This window comes from Mya arenaria, chromosome 11 (assembly GCF_026914265.1).
Source record: "Mya arenaria isolate MELC-2E11 chromosome 11, ASM2691426v1".
Lineage (NCBI taxonomy): Eukaryota > Metazoa > Mollusca > Bivalvia > Myida > Myidae > Mya > Mya arenaria.
Genome location: NC_069132.1, coordinates 26,854,683 through 26,877,088, shown reverse-complemented (window position 1 = coordinate 26,877,088; position 22,406 = coordinate 26,854,683). Strand labels below are relative to the sequence as shown.

The following is a 22,406-nucleotide window of genomic DNA, read 5'->3' as shown; positions in this document are numbered from 1 at the left end:
CACGTTGACGTAGCAATCGATTTGAGAAGAACACGACAGTTTTACGGTATACATTTAGTGGTTGTAGCCATTGTGTGTCACCTAATTGCGTTTGAAGGAAACGAGCATTGGCGTTTCGTTGACGGAAAGTTGTGTGCAATAACGATATTTTGTAACAGATCCTGTCCTGACACAGAATGTGTATCTTAAGTTACATTTCATGTAGAAGTCTTTGTGAATTCATGCGGTGACAGGTTTTACATTCAGTTGACCTCTCAATGATCGTCCTATGAGCCAACATTTCCAAAGTTTCATTTCCGAGAAATCATTTGCTCAACGTGTTGGATAGAAAATGCGTGACAAAACATAGCATAGTCTTAATGAAATCAGGTCCCATATTCTCGAAAATGAGCGTAAGTAGCTGAAGTAGCTCATTTCAACTAGCAAAATTCACACTTTAATTTAATTTTAATAGAGGTAATTTTGATTTAAAGTCTAAAAACAACTCTCAAACTACGCAAATTTTAGAAATTAAATAATTTCTGGAAAGGATTTTCTTGTTACTTAATTATAGACATACAATGAGTAGGATGATTCGTGTAATGAATCAAGTGGATTCGATATTGGGCCAATAATAACTTTATAAGTGCGAAAACCAGTCACGTGCTTGTCATTGTAGTTTGGGTTTTATCCCCACTCAATATATGGCTTAATGTACTTTTACTTCCCTTTTATCTAGAAATACTTTATCTAGAAACTCTTTGGCATTATGAACTCAGAAATTTACATTGAGTTCGATTAACAGATTGTTATTGGAAACGTCCTATTTATTTATAAATCCTGACACTGTTTTAGGTTAATCCGGATAAAAGAAGTCAAAACGTATAAATACTTAATATGTTTATGTAAATGTTTCCTTCCTTTGCTTGTTGAATTTGACATTATTGTAACAATATTGTCCAATTAAGTAAAATAAGACGCGTCCATGTTCCAGAAGCATTCTACGAGGGTGTGTCACGATGGTAACAAACAGCAAGCGGACGTCACATTTGAGGTAGAGAATCGAAAAACTTTCAGCAAAAAATCTTCTTTCAACGTATCAAAATCTGTTCCATAAAGAACATGAATCAGGGTCATAATACGGCATGTGTAAAAATGCCCATCAATGTTCATAAATGTTTTAATTTTTAATGCGCCTCTATCAAATATTACAGTCAGTATGGGGAAACTCAAAGATACCAATATTCTTAATCACAAAGTAATGTTTAGTTCTTTTCCTGTGGAGAATTTTTTTACATTATTAATAAATTAAATAACGTGTTTTTGACTCGTCGACATAGGAATACAATTTTGGTTTAATTCTAATTTGAAGGTAGCAGTTTTCAGGGGTTTGTTTTGGAAAAGACGTCATTCAATAGCTAGTCGGTTTTATCTGTTTCATATCCGAGTATTTCAGTTAATAATAAATTGAAAACTCATCTTAAACATTAAAATGTTACTCCTCATTAACAAATATGCTTCCTTTTTTATCATAACATGACGTCGGACGTGTCGTTTGGCGCACCTTTTCTGTTTAATATACGAAGGGATATAAATCAGAGAAAATATGCACTATTTTTAATAAGATATAATATTACATTTACCAGTTTGATTTTTACGAAATGCATAATATATTTTATTCCAAACGAAGATCTACTACGGTCATAGATCTACTACGGTCCGAGATCTACTACGGCCCGAGATCTACTACGGCCCGAGATCTACTACAGATCTACTACGGCCCAGATCTTCTACGGTCCGAGATCTACTACGGCCCGAGATCTGCTATGGTCCGAGATCTACTAAGGCCCGAGATCTACTACGGTCCGAGATCTACTACGGTCCGAGATATACAACGTTGCGAGATCTACTCTCCAACTGGAAAAATATCAAAATATTGCCTAAATCTCGACCAAGATGTCTCGTGTTTTTAATTTTGCTGTTCTATTCTAAATAGTTGTCTTACGCAATTGTTCATGTTTTACAGGAAGACAGTGACGGATACCTGATTATCAAATTATCACATGTAATTCTCAATGGAACTGGCTGTTAGTCTCCAGACAGTTGCGTTTAAGCTTAATTCCGAGTATGATATGTAAACAGTGACAAACCAAGAAGCTTAACCAGACATTTGAAAAGAAACAAAGCACAAATGGTTTTCAATTACACGAATTACAGTGCTTTTGGAAAGATGCAGATAAATACCACTTGTACTTTCGATGAAGAGTTCTAGGTCGAACGATTTAATATTTTCATTGTTTCTGCGTGATGCGTATGGATTCTCCCTGTGTGCAGTTAAGAGAAATGTTGAATAAGAGAGTTTTGGAAGCTGCGAATTCTACAGTTTTAATACATGCCATATCGTTCACATTAGTATAGTGGAGTTGATACTGGCCCTATACTTTCCAGCAACCATGCTGACTTCAACAACCCTGGCCAATGCCACTACATATTGTTTGCATTCTTTAGAAGGAAATGAACAATCATCTAAATAAGTGTAAGAAGAGTACGTACAAATGCAATTTGCTTAAATTCTTTTAAAGGGACACGGACATTCATCTGATTTACAGTAAGAAGAACATAATTCGTAATTCGGCAAAATTGGTAAAGCAATATTATATTTTGTTCTAGTTATAACGTGTGAACAATTATGTAAGGTCGACTATTAGCAGTGGCCAAGTAGTAATGCGTAAATCTGACATAGCTGTAGAGTTAGCTGATAATCGTGACCAGGAAGCATTGTGGTTAAAATGATAAAGTAGAAACTATAGGGATATGCCCAGCAGCTTAAAATTCAGTTTGACTATGAACTGGTTTTAAACGCATTTTATTATTAACTCCAAGAAGCATCACTTTTCGTTATAATGATGTATCAGGTGAGGATCACTGTTGTCAATTGTATATATATAATATACTACTAGCAGATATGCGGTGGGGGTGGGGATGGGGGGATTGAGGCATGTAAGCTGGTCAGTTGCGCCCTCTAAGTTAGGCCCTCCTAAACGACAAATCCTTGGTGTCCCCTGGCAAATCAACCTTTCTCATAGCGAAATAATTGGCAGCTTAGAAGTTCAGTGTTAAATAATTGGTAACCAATGGTAAATAAAAAATATTCAGAATTCATTGAGATGTTTAGCAACAACACCGATAAAGGTATGCCTTTTCACGGCTATAACTTCATAATGATAAAATATAAATGATAATATTAAAATGTTTTTTTTTTGTTTTTTGTTTTTGTTATTTGATATTTCTCAATCTTTATACAACACAGTGTATAACACCAGTAGGAGATATTAACATATACTGTTATAACAGCTTTTTATCTCAATGGCACTTTTGAAGGTTCAACAAAACAGTCATAAATCTACAAAAAGAAGGAGAAACTGTACGACTGTACGCGCTGAAGCATCCATATTTCGTCACGTGATTAGATAGAACAGTAAGCATACCAATTATAATAGTTTCCGAATGTCGCTTATTTACAAAATAAAGTTTTAAGATCGCAAAATACAATTTGCAACATGCTTTGCATGCTGAAACTGTGACAATAACTTAAAAACTACGAATTTATTATAGAAAACGTTTTGGTCCAAGGAGTTTGAACTAGTCTTACATACTCCGCGCCAAAATTCAAAGCAAGTTTTCCTTAGTGTTTCATATGAATGCTTTCGAAGTTATTAAAGATCAGTTTTCATAATTGTGTTGTTGCTGTTGTGTTGTTTGTTTTTGGGTTTCGTTTTTATTTTATCAAGAGGTATATTGTACGTCAAATTACGTCATATACGATTGCTTCTGAGTGCCTGATGACGCAACTACTGTACTAGTAAGTCATAAACTTCATTTTATTCTTTAACTGCCAAACATTTTCAATCTTTCTATTAAACGTAAAGTACTTTATTTTCACAATAAAACGAAGTCAATATTCTGTCTTAAAAATACTAAAAAATTCATCGGAACTTATTTAAGAATTCCTGGTTGATTGCTGGGAATCCGCAATTAAGGTGCATAAATAATGAAAGAGTTCTGGTAAAATAGATCAGCCAAGGTATTGAGAAACACGGTAGATTTCCCGGTCCGTGCTTCCTGGTTTCTGACATATTCACACTGGGAAGAGCAATATATACTCTCATTTTCAGCGCTATGGGAAATTGAGACAGAATGCTCTGCTTCATTCGAAGTGTGAAGCGACGGCACGCATGCGTGAGTTATCGATGACTGTTTGCATATATTGCGCGGAATCAACAGTGTATCTGGCATCGTTCAGCCGATCGTTGGCCTAAGAAAGAGTGCCAGATGTGACGATATTACGCGAGTATCGACTATAAGACCAATGCTTTTGTCAGGTATTTGAAATAAACACTCTATCCGGAATAAACCCGAGAAACGCTTGATTAATAAACAGAACGAGTTGCAAAATATAAACAGAATTTACACGTGCAAGCAAAACCAACCCGTGAGAAATCGTGCTGCATTCATTGTGAATGCTTAAAGCTTCGAGTATAAATTCTTCAGTAAATTTGTGAAGAGTGTCAAAAGCATTTTACAAGCAAAATAGGGCTGACACAGTGCCGAATGGGGAATAGACCAAGTAGAAGGAATAGAGGGGCCAAGGGTCGATATGGGCATCCAATAGGAGAAATATATGGTAAGTTTGTTTCTTGTTATCATTATTTATTGTAGGTAACCTTGAACAAACATTTAATTAGTTGAGTTTTTGTTCTTATTTGATAAAAGACATCTGTTTTATATATAGAAGGAAGTGTGAAATAGTTTAATACTGTGACATAACTTTTTTATATTATGCTTTCCTGTAATTTATCAGTGAAATAAAAATGATTTTTCACTTTTTCAAACAGTAAAATATCAATTTCATAATTTTCACTGTATTGAAACTTTTGAGCCGTTCTGCTATCCAAATCAAACATTAGCACACAAAGGGCTTTAACACACTATCATCGACGTGGCAACGTTATTCGTGAAATAAAAATATAAAAAAAAAACATTATTTGTTTTATTGTAAGATCGCAAGATATTTCACTTCGTGAATACCAAAAGTGAATATTTCACTCGTGGCATTGCCACTCGAAAAAAAAAAGTTTGATGCTCACTCGCTGAAATATATTATGATTTTACACCACTGAGCCCAACAATTGTGCTCAAAGGACATTTAAAACGGTACCAAGTTGTAACAAATATCATAAAGAAAATGTGTGGCAATCGCAGTAAATTTCAGTGAATATTCTGTTAATTGAGCATGTAAAGCACAATTAATCATTGTTCTGACCGATCAGTACCAGTATATTTATATATCCGTTACTTTAATTACTAACCTATTTTGCCTGAACGTTTCGAGGAAATATGTATTAAAAACAAATAGTACTAGGTCTAAAATGAATTTCATAGGCGTATGAATCATCATATGGAGTATCAAATACCTGTTGATCATTAAAGCTGCACTCTCGCAGATTTACCGTTTTGACAACTCTTTAATGTTTTGCCTTGCAATGAGCAAAATTTTGCGCAGATGTCTGAAGGCTGCTTATAAAAGATCAGATCGCAGGTTTTAATATTTACGCTCGATTTTGATGTTTTATGGGTGAAATCGTTACTTAAGCTTTAAGAAAAAAATTCAGAAGTTTTGAGATCTGTTCTATTCTATTGTATGTTGTCTTATATGACTGATTTGAAAGCATTGGTGCCAAGATCTGAGACAAAAAAAGAAAAAGTTGTCCATCGGTAAATCTGTGAGAAAGCAGCTTTTAAAAAACATGTTGATGTCATATCTTTAACAGGTAACATTCAAGGTCATTTTTAGGTGCTTGTAAAATAAACAATGAAACATAATAACTTTCAAAAGTCACAGTCTTGGTGTTTCGAAAACCGTTACACTTACACGTTATGTTTCAATGAATAAACAACCTCACCTAGAAACGCAATTCAAATAGTGCATTTTACAAACCATGAGCGGGTCCCTTTAACTGATCGATACTTACAAACAAAGACATCGGAAGCGTTGTTTATTATTTTACTGAGTCGTTTCGGATGACAATGCAAACATTGAATAACAAAGTTGGCGCGCAATTGATATCAATATAAATTATTGCAACGAATTTAAGACCATATAAGTGTAATCCCAAGTTGAGAAATTTTTCGAAAAGGCTATGGTTGTATCAAAGTAGAATTTCATTATATTTAGATCAATCAAATTTGAATAATCTGGACTTTACAAGCGACGAATTTCAAAACGCCATTTAACACAGGCATTCCAAACATTAATGAAATACCAGAACCATGCTGTAGGCATAACCGTATCTCTCGAGAGCATATGAATATCACAAAACCCATTCTATTTGCAAATCGATCGGATGATGGTGCATGACATTTTACGCAAAGACTGAAAGAGGCGTAAAATGACGGATTTATCTGTAATTGAGACTGGTCACTAGATATTTAGTTTTGTAGAATTCCTGCCACGTTTATAGTTTCCGTACATATAAGTTTCATAGGGGGAATTTTCAACTAATATGCTAGGTCTTGCAAACAGTATTAATTTCTGAAAAGGTTAATGTTTAATACTCGACTGAAAATCATAAACATGTACCTCAAAATCTGTGTCAGATCGTAGAAAATTTAATATCATGAGATACAAGTAGTCTCTATAGACCTTTGTATGTCCTCTTTCTTCGAAAACTTAGGCATCTTTGTAAAAACTAACTAAAAACTAGTTTCAATAACTTCTTTTTCATACGAATAATTGCTCATTTTTGGAAGGAAAATCTATCAAAATATAGTTTTCATTGAATCTTTTACAGCATACCTTTTGTCAGTTTTGTCGAGGATTAAGACTCTTAGTCATAAATATTTCTAATGCAAATAAACAGTGTACAGAATCTTGGTCGTACACTGTTCGTCTGACCAATCTCAGTTACTTCAGTTAAAGCGTATCAGTTAATTCATTTTTTTAATTTTCAGAGTTTCGGCGAATTAAAAAATCCCTCCTACCATTTCAAAAATAAAAATAAAAACTATTATAAGTTGAGGTTGTTGTTCTTTTGTCTATATACAGATATTTTTTCGATAAATTTTATATTGGATAAAGCTAATTAATACATCCTTACTCTTATGCGCATCGGACAAATACAAATAAACAACGATTGTGTTGTACAGCTCTCATCCAACACGAAGTAAAGATAAGAATTTGCTAATATCAACATTGTCTGCATGACCTCAACTCGATACAAAAACAGTGTTTATATGATTGTGGGGTACTTAGGGAATTGGGAAAGTGAATGTTGTGAAATGTTTATGAACACATTGATGGCGGCAATTGTTTCTAGAATGACCTGTTGGTGCATTCGGCAGACAGTTACAGCATAAAATCAGGGTAATAATGATTCGTGCAATGGGTTTGCTGTCATAAACATGAATCAACAGGCAATCTGCAAAAAAAAGAGTTGTAGTATTGATGCATTACTTTCGTTGTCATACATATAAACAGACACAACCATCCTCTCTTTTCGTTAAGATAATGAACACAAAGTAGCAATAATGTTAAAAAGGGTCGATGCGAAAGATATACAAACCTTTGTTGTGTAGGAAACGAAAATTGTTTAAAGTAATATTGCACTGTTTCAGAAACAGATAACAGAAAAGATTTTGTTTCATAGGTATTGAATGGTGTGTTTAAACGTACGTGCATAATGGATATATTAAAGCAGTTGTTTATTTTGGTTTGCAGAAGAAGGGGATCAAATTGAAGACATAGAAGGAACAGAGCCTGACTCATACAACAAGTTCCTAGCGTGGATGATAGAAATGGCAGAAAATGACGACAGCGATCTCGATTCTCCCGACTTTGTGGAACATATAACGTCCGTGTGTGCCAAGAAGCAACGCCAGTTTTCAAGACAGTTTTCACAATCGCAATACCAACAGCCCTCGTTTGACTGTCACCTTGAAGTACCAACATTGGAACTTCCAGCACGCCAACACTCCGTAGAATCAACGACCAGTTCAAAGTACAGTCGGTCTTCACGGTCGAAAGAGGATCTGTTGGATCCAAAAACAAGATTCAGAAGGACGAAACTGAGTAGGCAGAGAACCGTGGATTTTTCAGACGATGGTGATATAACGGGGTTGTCAGGTGGTAGCAGTTTTGAAAGAGACGATTACAATGACCAGTCACACTGTGGAGATACCGTTTTGTTGAATAAGTACACTGAAACATCATTCATGAGAAACCCAAAGAGACCGCCTCTGTGGAAAAATAACAGTTGCACAACATATAGCAATATTAGTCCTAGTCTCGGGGACCTGTTGAACGTCCAGAGTAGACGGAAAAGCAAGAGTTTAATGACGATGAGGAAGGCGCTGTCGGAAACCAGGAATGACGATGAAATTACACCAATAACAGAGGAGACCGTCGTCAAACTCCTTGATGATAATATATTAGACGGAAATATGGCAGATATATTGTTTTCAGTAGAAGCGTTGTGGCCAAAAGGTTCGAAAAGGTTAACGTGACAAGTAAAACTGAATACTGCTTCACATTGAAAATACCACACGGTTAATCCCTAATTTAAAGTTTCCAAATATAATGTGTTGCTATAGTAATGAATAGAAATGGATGCATCAATCAGTGAGCGTAAATCAATAATTAATCGTGTCGCGAAATGCATTTTGTTTCATAAATAACAACAAAACATAGTTAAATGACAATAATATGCTACAAATAAGTTTATCAAACTGTCCGTATGACAACACATTGTTATAAAAATGGGAAGTGACTTTCTACAGTAGTAATGACATGAACTTGTAACAACCTAAACAAAACAAAAACATTAAACGCCTTAAATGCCTTAATTTGTATAAAGGATCCAATATGATTGCTAAGAATTGTCTTCATACATTGTCAGGCCGTGAAAAAGTATGTATGTAAACTATATTGACATTAATCACTATGTAAAAAGAGTTTCAATTATGCCATGGATGATGATAAATCTGCAATTACACATGTGTGCTGTACAATTTTGCTATGTTTTCACTGACATCGATGCCATAACTGACCAAAATTCATGTTTGTTAATTCATGTTTGATATTTTCTATGATTAAACTATTAGATGTGATATTTTTGCAATAAAATGTATAAACCATGTTCGATATATTATAATGCCCAGCAATTATTAGACGTACGATGAATATTTATATTTGTTGAAAGCATATTTATGCCCCCTTTTGAAAAAAGTGGGGTATATTGTTTTGCACATGTCGGTCGGTCGGTCGGTCGGTCGGTCGGTCGGTCTGTCGGTCGGTCGGTAGGAATACCAAATGGTTTCCGATCAATAACTTGAGAACGCTTTGACCGAGGGACCTCATACTTGGTATGTGTATTGGTCATCACCAGCAGATGAACCCTATTGATTTTGAGGTCAGTGGGTCAAAGGTCAAGGTCAGTGTGACCTTTACATGAAAAACGGTTTCCGATCAATAACTTGAGAACGCTTTGACCCAGGAACCTCATACTTGGTAGGTGTATTGGTCATGACCAGCAGATGAACCCTATTGATTTTGAGGTCAGTGGGTCAAAGGTCAAGGTCAGTGTGACCTTAACATGAAAAACGGTTTCCGATCAATAACTTGAGAACGCTTTGACCCAGGGACCTCATACTAGGTAGGCTTATTGGTCATGACCAGCAGATGAACCCTATTGATTTTGAGGTCAGTGGGTCAAAGGTCAAGGTCAGTGTGACCTTTACATGAAAAACGGTTTCCGATCAATAACTTGAGAACGCTTTGACCCAGGAACCTCATACTTGGTAGGTGTATTGGTCATGACCAGCAGATGAACCCTATTGATTTTGAGGTCAAAGGTCAAGGTCAGTGTGACCTTAACATGAAAAAACGGTTTCCGATCAATAACTTGAGAACGCTTTGACCCAGGGACCTCATACTAGGTAGGCTTATTGGTCATGACCAGCAGATGAACCCTATTGATTTTGAGGTCAGTGGGTCAAAGGTCAAGGTCAGTGTGACCTTTACATGAAAAACGGTTTCCGATCAATAACTTGAGAACGCTTTGACCCAGGGACCTCATACTTGGTAGGTGTATTGGTCATGACCAGCAGATGAACCCTATTGATTTTGAGGTCAGTGGGTCAAAGGTCAAGGTCAGTGTGACCTTTACATGAAAAACGGTTTCCGATCAATAACTTGAGAACGCTTTGACCCAGGGACCTCATACTAGGTAGGCTTATTGGTCATGACCAGCAGATGAACCCTATTGATTTTGAGGTCAGTGGGTCAAAGGTCAAGGTCAGTGTGACTGTAAGCTGAAAAAAGGTTTTCTGATTGTCCATATTTTTTTAATGCATGCACAGATGATTGGGATTGATGTATAAATGTTTGTATAGAAATGATTTTCTTTTATGTTACTATTTTAGTTGGGCATTTATTTGCCTTCTTAAGTTATCATAAGTAGATGACCTGCCTCATATGCATCCAATGACAAATCAGCTGTCATTTCAGTCCATGCATATTTCATTCAATTGTCCAAATATTTCTGGCAACTTGGCGCTCAGGGGGCATAATGTTTGACAAACATCTCTTGTTTTAATAGACGTGGAGCTAACGTAGAAATTATACATTAACACACAACTGCCCTCAACAATTGTTAAAAAGTGAAATATTCATAAGAAATGTCAGTGACCGTAAGGCCATTGGAAGGAAAATTGTTTTTTTTCATATGTTGATGTATCTCTTGAGATAGGAAGTATGGACGGCTGAAGGCTATTGGTTCCGTCAAGTAGATTGAAAACAAACTGCTGGTTTACTGCAAAGAGAAATGTAAGCAAGGACAGCAGTTACATTACATAGACTGTTAACACAAATTGAATACAACAATAAAAAAGGTTAAACTGGGGCAAACCCAGCAGCTTATTTACATATTAACTGTTATGATAAATATTCATATCGTTATCAATCATTTAAACATCACATTTTGATTAGCATAACCGCAGTCCCACTGAATTTGTGAAATGCTGAGCAAAAAATCCATCAAGGTTTAATTAATAGATAAAGCGATATTTGAATTTTGAAGGAATTTGTGTGTTGTTTTGTCTTGTGGTGGGCTGGTAATCAATTTTGGTCTTAACTTGAACTAAGAACGATCATAACTTGCCTATAGATTGAATGGAGTCAGTTACGGTATGACCATAACATTAACTTAAGCAGCTTTTACGTATACTCTCAAATAAGATACCACCATTAATACAATTCGTTTAATATATCATAAGGGATGAATAAATGATGCTTCTTATAAAGGATACCGAGTTAAATATAAAAGAAATATTCAGAAAACACGGTATTTCTACTTTATGAGACGATAGTTGATCAAAATAAATCTTTAAGCTCTCACCAATCATTTAATATTTTTGCGTTTTTTTTTTCAAATACACGGTTTCTATTTTTTATCAGTAATTAATATGTTCCATAAATGCATTATATAGTAAGTAGTTAACATACTACGACATCTGCTGGGTTTATCAATCAAAAATTATGTTTGTTATTAATATGTAAGTATTGATTTTGAATAAGAGTGTCCATCCCAGTTGTTTGACTCTTGTTTAGTGTTGATAGGGTCGAATAGCAATTTGAAGGTACATGTTCGGCTGCCGGGCTGTAGATTCCAATGTGATTGAAATACCTGGTGAGAAGCTGTTTATTGTTAACAGTCTCCATTGACTTGTTATGTCAATCCTACTGATTATCAGTGGTTTATCAATCGTATCGTGATGCCGACTCCTAGTTACCTGGAACGGGTTTCAATATTGTGATACATGAGATACAAGACCGATGTTGATGTCATGGATTAAAGACGCCGTGTCTGTTTTAATTGGCAATTATATAAAATTGTGTGTACAAGTAGAGAAAATCCATGTAGAATTGGATTTGCAATGTCTTTGATTGTTATATTGGCGAATAATTAACAGCTTTGCACACATAAATTGATTTAATAGTATTGTTTATAATATGACGCTCATGAAGTTCAACTATAAATTCAGAGTGTATAAGTAATTTTGTTAAGTGTTCAATGAATTTTAACAAGAAGTTAAACTCAGTCCTGTAAACATACACCTACACGAATTGTAGAAAGCCTTGAAACATGCTGAATGGAACATGTCTGTAGCTCCATATGCAACGATTTTAAGTTGTGACATCATCAATATAGGGAAAATGGTAAAAATGATGTCCAATACATTACAAAACAAATTATGAAGTGAAATACAATCAGAATCATTTACTGTTAGAATATTTTGAAACGCATTTATGTTATTAGCTGAATGAAATTAGCACAATCAGACAAAAATACATACCACATTGATTGCAGTTCTGCTTTGTTAAGCAAAGTTCGATGTTCAGAAACTGAGTGGCAAGCTGGCTTGATAAACAATAGGAAACAATTAATGTTGAGCTGGCTGCGTACAAGAACATAATACTGCATTCATGAAATGAATGTAGAGCTAGCTCGATATACGAAATTCGAAATTAAGTGTTGAGCTGGCTGGACAAAAATCATTCGACATTGAATGTAAGAGCTGGCTCGACGAACGATAATCGACATTGAATGTTGAGCTGGCTCGACAAACAACACTCAACATTGAATGTTGAGCTGGCTTGACAAACGACATTGGACATTGAATGTTGAGCTGGCTCGACAAACGACATTTGAATAAAGAATGCTGGTTTTGACTTATGACATTTGACATTGACCTGGCTTAACAATGGACATTTGATTAAGAGTAAACTACAGCGGGCAGTCATTTTGCGAGTACCATAGTTCAGTTAGACTAAAAGCAATGTTCCTAAATCCAGCAGGGTGTCGTAGTATGTTACGATGCAATAAGTTTGTGAGAAAAATGTTTGGTTATACTCCCATTTCACTTGCGCTGCGTTAGTGTCAATCAGGGTCGGTCAGTAAATTTTTGGCTGTCGCAAAACTCTTCGAGCATTTTCGAACATTTTCGAACACAATGGTCACATCCACGATTCATATCGGTCAGAGTTACGTCAGTATTCGGTCGAAATGGGCCGGTGTCGGTCGGTGTGCGGCAATAGCTGCATTGATGGTGCGATGATGAGTGTCAGAGTTGCGATTCACTGGGATGCAGATAGGACAGACATACGTCGATGTGGGTTAGTGTGCGATGTAGTTGCGTCGATGTTACGCTTTGGAGGGTCACAGAGGGTCAGGTATGTTAATGGCTGCGATCTTCGTTGATTTAAAATAGAGTGGTTTCAGACCTGGTGCTCGTCGTCTCCTGTTGGAGTATCTTTGGGGTGCATCACGGCTTTTCCCTTCATCTTCTTTATTGCCTGGATCACTAACGCACCCGTATTTATAGCAACCGACATTGACCAAACTATAACCCAAGCTGACCGAATATTATGACGTAACACTGGCGCAGGCTGACGCAGCATGACTGAATGGCGACCCATGTCTAACCCCGCCAGGCAGTGCATGACTGTCCCTGACATTGTTGGCTGACTGAATGTGACCGAATGTCGACGCAGAGCAACCGACTGTGACGAAATACCAACGCAGAGAAACACACTGTTGACCGAGTCTGATAAAATACTCGGGACAGGCAGGGTTTCTCAGGGTTTGTGTTAGGTCGATAGGGGTTGCTATTCGGTTAGACTTAGGTCAACATGCGATGCAGTTCGGTTGATGAGGGTTAGTACTCGGTTAAAATGCTATCTCGGCCTGTCGCAGCCGACTTTTATACATGCTCAAAATTTGCCGGGGTAAGAAAATGTTCTCTCGGTCACTCTGCGTCTGTTGGGGTTTCTCGACGCCACCCTTCGGCCAGTGTTTGGTTGATTTTCGGTCAATCTACGTTTCTGTCGGATGCTGTCGGATGGTGGCTAACCGACACCGACGCCTTCTCTCGTAGCCTAGTGAAATGCGGCCATTAAGGAAAAGTAAACACGTTCAATTGTAAATAATGCATCGTAACCCGCAATATGTTAATAACTTTTTTTAAAGTTATGATACCAATCTAAGAAGCCAATCGAACAATATGTTTTGTCGCAAACTATTGGGCGCATACATTTTCAAAATAGAAAGAAAAAATCCAGAGCAAAGGTTTGAACAAAAATCGGTATTTTTTGGTCATTTCGGTTGCAAACAAATTTCCCCAATTGACATTTCATCAAACCATGCTACGCCCGCCCCACCCACCCAATAATCGGTACTTCTTATTTTCCACCATTTCGATCGCAACCAGCATTTGTTTTTCAATTAACGTTCGAACAAGCTGAATGAAACAAGCGGAATTGAACAAAATAATAAAACAAGCGAAATAGAACAAGCGGAATGGAACAACGAAATGAAAACAGCAGAATGGAACAAGCGGAATGGAACAAACGGACTGGAAGAAGAGGAATTGGACAAATGAAATAAAACAAGCGGAATGGAAAAAGCGGGAAGGAACAAGCGGAATGAAACAAACGGAATGGAGTAAGTGGAATGGAATAAGCGAAATGGAACAAGCGAAATGAAACAAGCGGAATACTAAAAGTGGAATGGGACAAGCGGAATGAAACAAGCGGATAAAACACGCGGAATTAAAACAGCAGAATAACAGCAGAATAAAACAAGCATAATGGAACAAGTGAGATGGAGCAAGCGGAATGGAACAATCGGAATGAAACAAGTGGATTAAAACACGCGGAAGGAACGAACAGAATGGAACAAATGGACTAAAATGATTGGAATAAAACACGCGGAATGAAACAATTGGAATGAAACAATCAGAATAGAACTAACGGAATGGATCAAGCGGAATGGAACAAGCGGAATGAAACAAGCATTATGAATTTCAAGCGGAAAGCTTAATCACATTAAGCACGCAGCATAATGCACTTGTCAGTTTTGATACAATCAACGATTAAATGAATAGCACTCGTAACAATTGAAATAGCAACACATGCAATTTTGAAAACATAACTTAAATATCAAATTAAGATTCCCAAATTAGCAAATGGAGTGAAACTATGTACATAAAGGTTCATACATACGAGGAATAACGATTTTCTAAAATGCGTTCAGGAATGTCAAAATTAGATATACAACAAACAGTTTAGCATTAAGGCAAGGTTTACTAACATACAGAGTTTAGAAAATGAAAAGACACATTTAGCACAACGAAATGTCCAACAACAGTATTAAAATAATCATTTCCCAGTCTGAAATTTCGACCATTTTGCCCTTCCATAACAAAAAAATCACCCTATTTCTTCGCAAAAGAAAAATATGTACTTGAATGTATATGTAGAATTCTTTGATTGTACGCGTTTAAAACAAGAAGTAAAATATGGAGTAAATATCACCTCGAGGTATCAAATACCTTTATAACGTGTATTTTGAACATTATTCCCTTAATTAAAGCTTTCATTCTGCTATCAGTTATACCGTCATTTTCGCACAGGCTTTCTTATATCCTATTATCAGATGACCATTAGTTTAAGGATTTGAGGCTGTGTCGTTATATCCGACATATTTTGGTAAAAAAACGGTATTTAACGTAAAAGGAAAAGGAGAGTAGTATCATAGGTCAATGAGAAATATGAAAATAGGAGGAAATTCATATTATTTTCCGTATTTAAGTATTCTTATGTTATTAAATGAGGAATTGTACAGAATGAATTAACTATGCCAGTTTTTAGATCGACTTCGATGTTGTTAGTTATCATCAAATCAGACTTATTCTATGTTGTGCGTAATCATCCCGCGAAAGACAAATGATCTGTCATCAAAGTGTTTCTGAAAAATCAATGCTTATCGGTAAATTGGTCTGGACAATCAAGTTTTCACTTGTTTTAATATAGGTCAAACTTCTTCCACCGATATGCGGAAAGTTATAAAGGAAATGCAAGGATACATTCTCGAAAGTGAGTATATTGATCATCAACAGCTATGCCAAAAAACAACCTCCGACTATCAGCCATACAATACCATTCAAGCGGAACAGTTCAAGCGACCTATATCAAATGCACTGTAAAATGGTGAAACAAAATGTGAATCTTTATCCAAAGAATATCAAACAGCATTTACGACAATCCAATTATGTGCATCTCTCGTTGATATCATTACTATTCTTTTTATTATCGTTTCGTCGTGAGTTTGTTTTTGTGAATATGATTTCAAGTAGTAATGTCTTTCCGCCAATAACATTACAATTAATTTGCATATAATTTCCTTCCTGTATGGATACTTCCTTATTCAATTTCCGGATGTTTTCGCCTACATGTCACTTGCACCATACGTCAATGCTCGTCTTCTTCAGGCGCAATTAGGTGTCATGCAATGGCCATCTACCGCAATACAGAGTTACCTCGATTGGAAAGTTCGAAACGAGTTGCGCCCCTTGCGTATTGGGTAGTTCCGGTCAGTTTTCAAAAAATATCGATTGTGCAGATCATCAGAAACAGCAAAGCTTTAAAATTATCGCCAATTCCATTAGTTCAAGCTAACTACGTGTTGGAAGTGACAGTCGGTTCCATTTGAGTAAGTACATTTGGTATTTATATACAAAATGTCAAAAAATTATGTTTTTGAACGAATTATTTGTTGAAAATTATGCATTTCGGATACGATGGGATTTCGGATACGATTTCCATTGTTCAAATTATGGTGAAAAATGCTCCTTATATACATCTTCTATTTCTAAGGGAGTAAACAAAGTTACAAAAATGGGATAGTTGTATGAAATTTTAATTTCAAATGATTTCAAAATGGATGAATTTATATTTATTTATGTTATAAGTACATGTGTATTGTATGTTAAAATGAAAAATCTGATTTAATAGTATTAATTGTCAAATTGACCTATGATAGTTGCAAGTATTGCATCAAATAGTATAACATGCACCTACCATATATTGTGAGCCAAAAAGAAAAACAGATGGACTTATATTTGTACATCATAAGATTATTTACTTCAGATTTTCATGCATTTGTTCATTAATAGTCAAGTTAATCAATGTCATGTTTTATTTCTACTTATTTCACACAAAACCTGTATAAATTTGATTTCATTCTTAGTCTTTAGTCAATTTATTGACATGTACTTAACATATTAATCCATTAAATGTGTAATTGCCAAGGTTATAGAACTAGCATTGTGTTTCCAAATATCCAACAGAAACATTATTTCTAATGCGCAATGCCATTTTTTTTGGTAGTACACAGGGCTTTTTCTGAAGTACCCACAGGTCCGACTATTTGACCCATTCCCAAAGAAGCATATAAGATGATGTGAAGTTTCGGGGGTAATTGAATTAAGAAATCATTCATTTACCAGTGTGTGTATACCAAATGATAAATTACGTCATATATGCTACGTTGGAAGGCAACATTTTGCTTAAAATCAACACTTGAAATAAAGATAACTTCTTTTACTACACCAATTTAGATTAAAAAACGAAAGGCAGTCTATGGCGCTTAAAGAGGCCCGCCTTCGTTTTATTACCGGAGTTTGATAAGGTGATAAGTTTCATCAAACACTTTGACAAACCTAATTCCAAAATAATGTTTTGACTGTGGTTTGTCGAAGTGTTTTAAGAAACTAAACTCTCTATCAAACTCTGGTAAAATATCGAATGCGGGGCTCAATAAGCGGCGTAGACTGCGCTATGTTTCAATTAAAATGGTGAAGTTATCTTTGTTTAAAGTCTTAATTTGAAGCAAAATATTGCCTTCCGACGTAGCATTTATGACGTAATTTATCATGTGGTATGTTTAGGGTCTTTTCCCAAAATGGGCAGAAAAAGCCCTGGTACATAGATGCCAGATTGTCTTTCCGTTCATCCCTCTGGCTTTTCATGTCCAGGCTTTTTCTTAATAACCGATTGCATGAGTTTATGAAAATGCATGGGAAGCTTTACTATCAAAATTAGATACACATACTGTTGGCACGGATATTTCTCAGTAACAACTTGCTTGCACTATTTCCTTGAAACTTTATAGGAACATTATTTACCATTTATATCAATCGTTGGGCTTGCATTGTTACCAACAATACCCTTATTTGCATCTATTATGTTTATGAAGGATGGTTTATTAACATTTATTGTACAAATCTTTTACATTTCAACGTGGATGAAGATGAGGTGGCGCATCGCATTGTAGATGAGGCATTGGATGAGGAGACGTTGGCAACATGGACCAAGAAAGAACGGTTGATTTGGCTAGTGAACCACAGACAGAAGAAGTCCGGAAACAAACAGATCATAACTACTAAAGTCTGACCGTATAACTGACTTGTTCTACTCAAATTAGATATGTACGTCAGTGTGATATTTGCTTAAAGGATTATATGATATTGCACAAAACTGTGGACATTTTTTTAGGATTCTCTTCAAGGAGGATCAAATATAATTAATATCGGGACGTATTTAACCGAACTAATTCACCTCCTCTTTGATAAAGATTGTTAAACATACCGTACTATAGCATAATGTGAGTGTTTATTGTGTTTTGTAATTTGTGTTCTGAATTTTTGTATGCATATATTTGTTACAATATACATACACGTTGAAATATTCTATATCATATTTAATATGTTGTTGACGATGTACAATGCACAAGAGGGAAATAAAATTGTCTGTTTGTCTGCCTGTCTGTCTGTCTGTCTGTCTGTCTGTCTGTCTGTCTATAACGCCCCCACCCCCACCACCACCCAACAAAGCTGTCGATTAGGAAGATATATTTTGGACGTCATGCCAGTACTCTGCATTCTCTGTTTTTTATTGAACAGAAGGTAGGATTCAAAAAACATTTGCAATATATCAAGTTCAATCATGTGTTGATGATAATGGCTTTTTGGTCGTTATGTCGACTTAAATCTCCCTCGCTTCCTGTGAAATTCACCGAAATGGATTGAATAAAATCATGATAAATAAAACATAGGAGGAACGGAAATGGGCTCTTTAGATCTCTGATTGTTTAAAATTTAAAGAATTTATTTCCCTGCGATTGATTCTTCCAGAAGAGTGAGACAGTTCATCTTTAAAGAGTAAACACAACGTGAAAAGCGCTGGAAGTAGCATGCACATTGTTTTTTAGGACTTAATTGATTTTGGTGTAATATGGTCGTGCTATGTTTCCTTTCTTGCGCTGAGACCTATTTAACAAAAACGTTATGTCGGGTCTTACTAAAGTGATGATCAATCAGCTGACGATATAGAGGATAACTGCTGACCAATTGCTGACCATATAGATAAAGAAGGAAAATCTTAATTGTGAAATGAAAGCAGAATGACGAGTTCGTTTCTTCTTCATTATGTACTATTAGTTTGTTTAAAACATATATAATGATATTTCATTAAAGTCAATATTATTTATATATTTTATAATAGCGTTTAGTTGCAAGTCACAAGCAAACTGGTTTACTAACTTCAAGGTCATTCATTATCAAGGGGGATGACGTAATTTCGTTTCATGCAAACATTAAGTAAGAAAAATGTTTTATTGCAAACAAAATGGCGGATTTTTGAAAAGACCGATTCAGGTACCAACTTTTGCCTAGTAAGTATTTTTTTCTTAAAAAGTGTGGCGAAAAACATATTCTTCGATCGACATCTTAGTTTAGTATCATAACTTTAAAGATAAAAAATATTGAACAGATTGTGGCTTAGGAAGCAATGTTTACAAATAAATGTGTTGATTTTATCCACAATTTGTCGTATTTTCTGGGCAAATATGGCATATCTGTGCATGTTGTAACTGTGCTTGTATGTATGACGCTTACATTTTTCAAAAATAAGTCCACTTACCAGGCAAAAGTTGGTACCTGAATCGCTACTTTTCATGCTAAATCCGCCACTTTTCTCACTTAATGTATGCATGAAACCAAAGTACGTCCTCCCTTTGCATTATGCTCTAAATTAATTTCCTCAAGAACTCAATTTCTTTGGGTCATATAAATTGACGCCCTATTATAAATTTAATAATACAGCACATGACATTTCGCTACCTTTCTAGTGGTGAAAAAATATCCATTGAAAAATAATTGCTATACTCTGAATGATTATGATATTCTTTTCAAATACTGCACTGATTTAGAAATTACCCAACAAGAATTAAACAAAAGCGTTTACATGTTTTACATTCAATTCATTCATTCAATTACGGAAATCAGTCATCCCCCTCTGGTTTACCACGGCCGTGTATATTTCTTTTTTTAAACTAATTCTTTTTAATGATACACCCAAGGCAAACAGAAACCATTTTCTCTTTTTCTCCACGAATCAAGAATCAATGTTACCTTCCCTTTGAAAACCAAAACGCTAAGAGCTTTATTAATAAATTATTAGTTACAGAAAAAGCTTAAAAAAGGTTCGATGTGAATTGTAAGTTGTTATGAACCAAGAGGCATATAGCAGCTACTTTCTGGTTACACATATGGGTAGTTTTAATTGCTACTGTAATTGCCCTAACAAGCTAAGACCATATAAATAATGCCTATGTTGAGGCTTTTAATATGGATTTGCCATTGCCCGTCCTTGTCCTATTAATTATCTTTACTTAAATACAGTTCACGAAATACGGTTTTATTTTAATTTTGCTGAACAAATAGATTCATGTTCCGTATGCCATGTCATCAAATGTTTGAGATCATGTTACATACATTATTATTCCAATGAAAGAGAAGTTTTCATTATCTGTTTCATAATAAGCTTAATAAAATCTTATTGCACACAGCAGTTTGATCTTTAGAGACAGTGAATTCGGAATAATTATTTATTTTATTGAGCGGTTTTAGAATAATAATGAACACATTGAATGTTAAACTATCCGTTGTGATCAATGTTGATATTTCTGTTGAGATTATTATAATATAATTAATAATAATATATAAGTGATTAAAAAAAATGTATTACGACGTTAATTCGCAGATTTCGTGACATTCTTAGAGAGACAACTGTCTTTTTCAGTACGTTATAGAGATATGTCCACAACGTTTTAAATTTTAGCATTTTGACTGCCAGTTTAAGAGAAGAAAAGAACGAAAAATAAACACCACGAACTTTAGACTAGAAATGTAAAAGGCCGATTAGACAAACCCATATGATGATATTTCAAATATTAATGAATAATTAGGACTTTCACTTCGGCACACCGGTATCTCTTAAGGGCGTATGAAAATCACGAACGTTGTGGTTTTTGATCGATCAAATACACTCGCATTACATTTTCCGCAAAGAGGCGTAAAATGCCAGACTGGTATGTAAATTGATATCATCGACTGTGCCCAGTAGAGACCCACTTTTGTTGAATTCCTAGCGTGTGTTTAGATCCAGGCGTAACATTACGCTTTCAACATGACTATCTGGTTTTAAGTTGTCTTTTTCTACGAAATAAAAGCTATTTACGATAAAACTTAGTGTGAGATAAACATTAAAATGTTGACTGCCAAAAAAATGTGCACTTAGAGTGAAACATAAAACGACTTTTCTATTGAATGGTACACGTCAGCCAAACACGGCGAAGTTTAAATTAATAAGCAATAGTATAAGCATTACGTCTACGCAACACAGAGAAACCGTCATAGGGAATTGAAAAAATGACTGGTGAGTTTAATTATGCGGCAATAATGTGTAGAATGCATGTAACAGACGTAAGCAACATTCAATCGGGGCAATAGTGATTTGTTGGATGGAATTCATTAAAGGAATCAAAAGGCGAAATGATGGAGAAATATAGCGGAATATTCCTTTTCATTACTTTTTATGTCGTTCATAATATTAATTATCATGCACAGCATTTTCTGGTTAGAACGTTTAAATTCCAAATAATAACAGCATTATAATTAAAAAACGAAACAATTTTAGCATACCATATATCTTCGAATACTCTACATGAAATAGTATTGGTTCAAATACATTTTATCTAATACATACCAATGTGTGTGTTTTTTTTCTTTATATAACGATTATACTAAAGGAAGTTGCTTTTCTTTGTTTACAGAGCAAGGTGAAAATATTGAAGGCCTAGAAGGAACAGACTCAAACAACACCTTCCTCGCTTGAATAATTGAAATGGTAAAAAAGGCTTGCAACAATCTAAATTCACTTGAAGTTGGTCGAGCATATAACGTCCGAATGTGCCGAGGAGCAACTCACTCTTCTAGACATTTTTCAGTAACACAACCCCGAAAGCTATTGAAATGCTAACGTTTGAACGTCCACCACACCAACAATCTGTAGAATAGACGACCAGTTCAAATACTTGATTCTTTTATAAAGAGGAGCTGATTCCAAGTGTCAAAATAATAAAAAAATATTTATCTTGTACACCTTTGCTGTATTTTTACTTACATCGATG

The 22,406-nt window shown here is 35.3% G+C and overlaps 1 protein-coding gene across 2 annotated transcripts; it reads left to right on the top strand.

Annotated features, from left to right (window-relative positions):
- Window positions 1–4,313: 4,313 nt before the first annotated feature.
- LOC128208218 (uncharacterized) lies at window positions 4,314–9,173 on the top strand. 2 transcript variants are annotated; one of them, XM_052911690.1, is made up of 2 exons: window positions 4,314–4,663; window positions 7,757–9,173. In XM_052911690.1, exons 1-2 carry the CDS (start codon window positions 4,591–4,593, stop codon window positions 8,539–8,541), a joined length of 858 nt encoding a protein of 285 aa, XP_052767650.1. In that variant the 5' UTR covers window positions 4,314–4,590; the 3' UTR covers window positions 8,542–9,173. The 2 variants fall into 2 exon arrangements, with proteins under 2 accessions (XP_052767650.1, XP_052767651.1); XM_052911691.1 differs by lacking the exon at window positions 4,314–4,663 and adding an exon at window positions 6,405–6,443.
- The last annotated feature ends 13,233 nt before the right edge of the window (window positions 9,174–22,406 follow it).